At 51.1% G+C, this 3959-nt stretch overlaps 1 protein-coding gene across 2 annotated transcripts in view; it reads right to left on the bottom strand.

The window, feature by feature from the left end:
* Nucleotides 1-3959, bottom strand: part of ythdc2 (YTH domain containing 2) — a 35718-nt gene continuing 31759 nt past the window's right edge. Inside the window, exons 25-31 of one of the 2 annotated variants that reach the window (XM_015402162.1) lie at nt 3532-3629; nt 3323-3442; nt 3108-3259; nt 2857-3001; nt 1146-1355; nt 893-1075; nt 1-811 (exon numbers count right to left, since the gene is read on the bottom strand). In XM_015402162.1, coding sequence (XP_015257648.1) covers nt 746-811; nt 893-1075; nt 1146-1355; nt 2857-3001; nt 3108-3259; nt 3323-3442; nt 3532-3629 — 974 coding nt within the window. In that variant the 3' untranslated portion in view covers nt 1-745. The remainder of the gene's footprint in view (nt 812-892; nt 1076-1145; nt 1356-2856; nt 3002-3107; nt 3260-3322; nt 3443-3531; nt 3630-3959) is intronic. The other variant, XM_015402163.1, reaches the window with a different exon arrangement.

Below are 3959 nucleotides of genomic sequence, written 5' to 3'. Positions count from 1 at the left end.
TTTTCCTTTAATAATCTCTTCTCTTAGTTAAAAAGAGTTTTTTCTAGTATTTTTAATCCATTATTAGTAAATCGATAAAGAATTGAAGCTTAGAGGCTGTTTTGCTCTATGGGTGGATAATGAATCTAAGGGATTATTGAGAGACATGAAGGATCCTGAGTGGGAGGATCCTGAGTGGAACCAGCATCTGCCTATAAATCTTTCACTTCTGTTGCTGAGGTTTTATCTACTTTTGATTTAGAAACCGGAACTTTCCTTTAAAAACCAGTGTTTTATTGAGATTTTCGTCTGCTGGATCAGACAGGAGACTCTCCTAATAAACTACGGTGGTTTCTGGTTCTATTCTTTTACTCACAAAAATAAATACAAATCCCTCCAGAGGGCTTAGAAACACCTGATAAAAACATTTACAGGAGTCATTTCCACTATGAGATAAAACATGAGTGAAGTATTGTTGAATGATGGATGATCATTTTATCACAGGAACTTTAATGAAAGAATAAACAGGTTGAGACAGAAGTAGTGATGATCTTTAAGTTGAAACCAGGAATAAAACCTTAAACCAACCAGAATAAAGTTCAGTGCAGTAAACCAACAGCAGATCCGGCCTGGATCCACGGAACAGAGAACGTCCTGAGAGCAGCCATGGCGAGGTAAACCCTGGAGGAGGAGGCTTCAGGTGAAACGTGTGCAACATTAGCAATGGGGAAGTTGTCATCCACAGCAGGGATCCCAGCTCTGCCTGCTAGTGGTTCCCAGACGTCCCCTCCCACAGCTGGAGCAGCTGGCCGCCAGCCTGCGGCTCCAGCTCCTACACACACAGACACGCTGCTGTTCAGTGGGCTCCCTCTGTCAGCTCGCTGAGCTTCGGCCGCTCCCACCATAGACTCACCTGTCCGTCCCTGCTGACCTGAACTCGCTTGTTGTCGTTCCAGGGGTTGAGGATGTGTTGCGTGCGGGAGAAGGGCAGACTCTCCTTACGGATCCACTCCACGCTGAACAGCCCCCCCAGGCCCGTCAGGCCCCAGTCCTGACAGCTGTCCTGGCTGACCACGGATGTCATGCGAGCGTAGCCCTGGAAACGTGGGGCGCGTTAGGAAACAGAGGCACCTGTTCTGGAAAGCTCAGAGTTAGAAGGTCGATACCTGGAAGTGTCCGGATCCCTGCACCGAGAAGACCAGGAGGACCAGGCTGTTGGCCAAGAAGGCCTGGCTGAGTTTGCTCTCGTTGCTTGGTGTGGTGGACCAGATGCCTTTCTCCTGAGAGATCTCTACGTTCCTCATGCTGTTGCTCTTCATGATGAAGTATCGCACGGATGAAAGCATGGCCCTCTGGAGCCCAGGCTTGGGGGCCGGCTGTGTTTTAATAAGCATGTAGAGAAAGGCAGGCTGGTTTAAACTGAGAGGACAACCGCAGCTGCTGTGGTTTCAGAGAAAACAACGACTGAATTTAGAAAATTAACCATGAAGCTCACACACTCTAAATAAGAATAAAGCCCCATGTGGACATTAGCTGCACTGGAAAACCATCTAGAAATAAGTCATTTAGCCTTAATCTGAGCAGGTGAATAAGATGCTCTGGCAGTGGAATTAGTGTTTTTATCCTAAAATAAGATAACTAGATGAGCTGACGTTAGCCCTGGCTGCTGTAGACGGGCTCACTTTAGCCCTGGCCGCTGCAGACGAGCTAACGTTAGCCCTGGCTGCTGTAGACGGGCTCACTTTAGCCCTGGCCGCCGCAGACGGGCTGACGTTAGCCCTGGCTGCTGTAGACGGGCTGACGTTAGCCCTGGCTAACGCAGTGCATGCTGGGACAACTGTCGGTCTGGAGAACGGACAAGTCTGCTCTGATGCATGCTGGGTAAAGAGGGAGGGGCCAGAACATTGTCCGTTCTTGGTCTGCTGCTCTTGTGAAATGGAACAGGGCTGAGGTTGATGACGTTTCACGAGGACACAGGTACACAGATTGAGAAACGGCCCTGGTGGTTCAGCTAAACCTGAGTTTATGCTGCTGATTATTTTTCTCCTGGGTCAAGCCCGGCGTACACTCTGCGATTTTCGGTGCGATTTTCCAGTCGTGCGAGAATTTTTCGATTGAGCCGACTTTCAGCCTGATTGTGAGTCGTGGTGCACAGGACTTACGAGCTGCGATCAGCCTCTCACGATCACCTACTGATCAGGAATCATGAGGTCGGGAGAAAATCAAAGAGGTTTTATTTTTTTCCGACCGTCGCGGGTAAATCGCTGTGGGCAAACAAGGATTCTTCTTCTTCTTCCTCTCAGAGGAAAACCCAGCAGCATGGCGGGGGGGCAATGAGTGAAATGGAGTTCTTCCTGTCAAACTGACAGACCGTAGTAGCCACGTTAGCTCAGCCATGTCTTTGTCCAAATACGTCGTCTCCTTTTGTTTTTAGGGCTTTCAGCACCAAATTGCCCAAATATCCAAGGCAGCGCGTTTCACTCTAGTGAGCTTCATGTTCCTCTGCTACTGGTTTGGCTTCTGGATGGACGAGTCAGAGTAGCGCCATCTCACTGCGCAGCTGAGTCCCACCTGGTTTATAGACGTACAGTGAGAGCATCAGAGCATCAGGTCGAACATAAATCGTGAGCTGCTGCTAACACTGTACGACTAAACCTCAGGGTTTAGTCGTACAGTGTTAGCAGCAGCTGCGTGCAACGAGTGAAAAAATTGCACAGTGTAGGCCCGGCTTTAGTAAATCCTGGGCAGATCGGGAGGTTCTGGCATTTCTCTGGTTTCCTTCCTTTAGGAACGATCCGTTAATCGATCAGCCTGTTAGTTTAGAAATGTTGGAATGCTATCGTTCCTCTGGACAGCGGCTCCATGTACTGCCGGTACCTTTCCTGAGGATGAAGGGGCCATCGGATCAGAGCCGTCTGGATTCGCTGAGTGGGAGGAAGTGCTGGAGGAGGGGGGGCGGTCTTTGGAGACGCCGTCGCTGCTGTGGGTCTTCATTTGGTCAGAGAACAGCAGCGGTTTGGACCTGTGGGGAAACAATTAGCATAGCTAGCACGCCTTCCAGGACCTCTGACCTGGCAGAATGACAGTCTGATCCGGGCGCCACCAGGTCAAGGGTCAGAGAGGCTTACCTGTCGTTCCTGGAGTGAGCGGGGGCCTGGGGGCTGGTCCTGGAGTTCCTCATGGAGGACCGGGGTCCGTCCTCTGATGACATGGGCCTGGGCCGCTGGCCGACCCCCGCAGGCTGCTGCAGGCCGGCCTCGTGCTCCTCGGCTCCCAGCACCTGGAAGAGGACAGCGTGAGCTCCAGAGGGAAGGGTCAGGCTCAGATGGAAGGCGAGACGTACAGAAACCAGCGTCTGGATGACGGCCTCGTCCTGCTGAGACCACGGCTTGCTGGGACAGCGGATCCTCTTGATGAACAGCTCCTGCCACTTCTGTCTGAGGTCACACAGCAGCGCAGCGTTCTGACCACAGGAGAGAGGAGCAGAGCGCTGAAGTCCTGAGGTTCTGCCTGCTTCATCATCACTAAGACGGCTGATCCGCCGCTCTGCACCTCTCTCTCCAGCTGGAAAACCAGCCAGTCGTCGATCTTCATCTGGGCGAGGTCCTCTGGCTCGCTGTCGCTCAGCTCATTCAGCAGATGATCTGCAGCTTGGAGCAAAGACAGCAAGTAGTTACAGATCAGAGGGAAAGCGAACGACGCTCCTCAGGACTCTGGCTTCCTGTTCTCCTTCAGGTCCGGTAGACAAAAAGAACCAGAACCAGCAGCCCAGTGAGGACAGGAGGCCACTCTGCTCGCTCCGTCCATCCAAAGCCTGCAGAGGTTCACAGCCAGACCAGCTGAAGGCAGCTAATAAAACATGTTTCTAAATACATTTTTTCACAAATGCGTTTTGTTTTATAGCTGTGTAAACAAATAAAATGAGATTTAAAATTCCACCTGACGTGTGTGACTCTGTGGGAGTAATGCAACAGCAGGTA

This window comes from Cyprinodon variegatus, unplaced genomic scaffold, assembly GCF_000732505.1.
Source record: "Cyprinodon variegatus isolate N-32 unplaced genomic scaffold, C_variegatus-1.0 Scaffold1311, whole genome shotgun sequence".
NCBI classification, from domain to species: Eukaryota; Metazoa; Chordata; class Actinopteri; order Cyprinodontiformes; family Cyprinodontidae; genus Cyprinodon; species Cyprinodon variegatus.
Note: the sequence above shows the minus strand (reverse complement) of the source record. Positions and strands in the feature narration are given on the sequence as shown.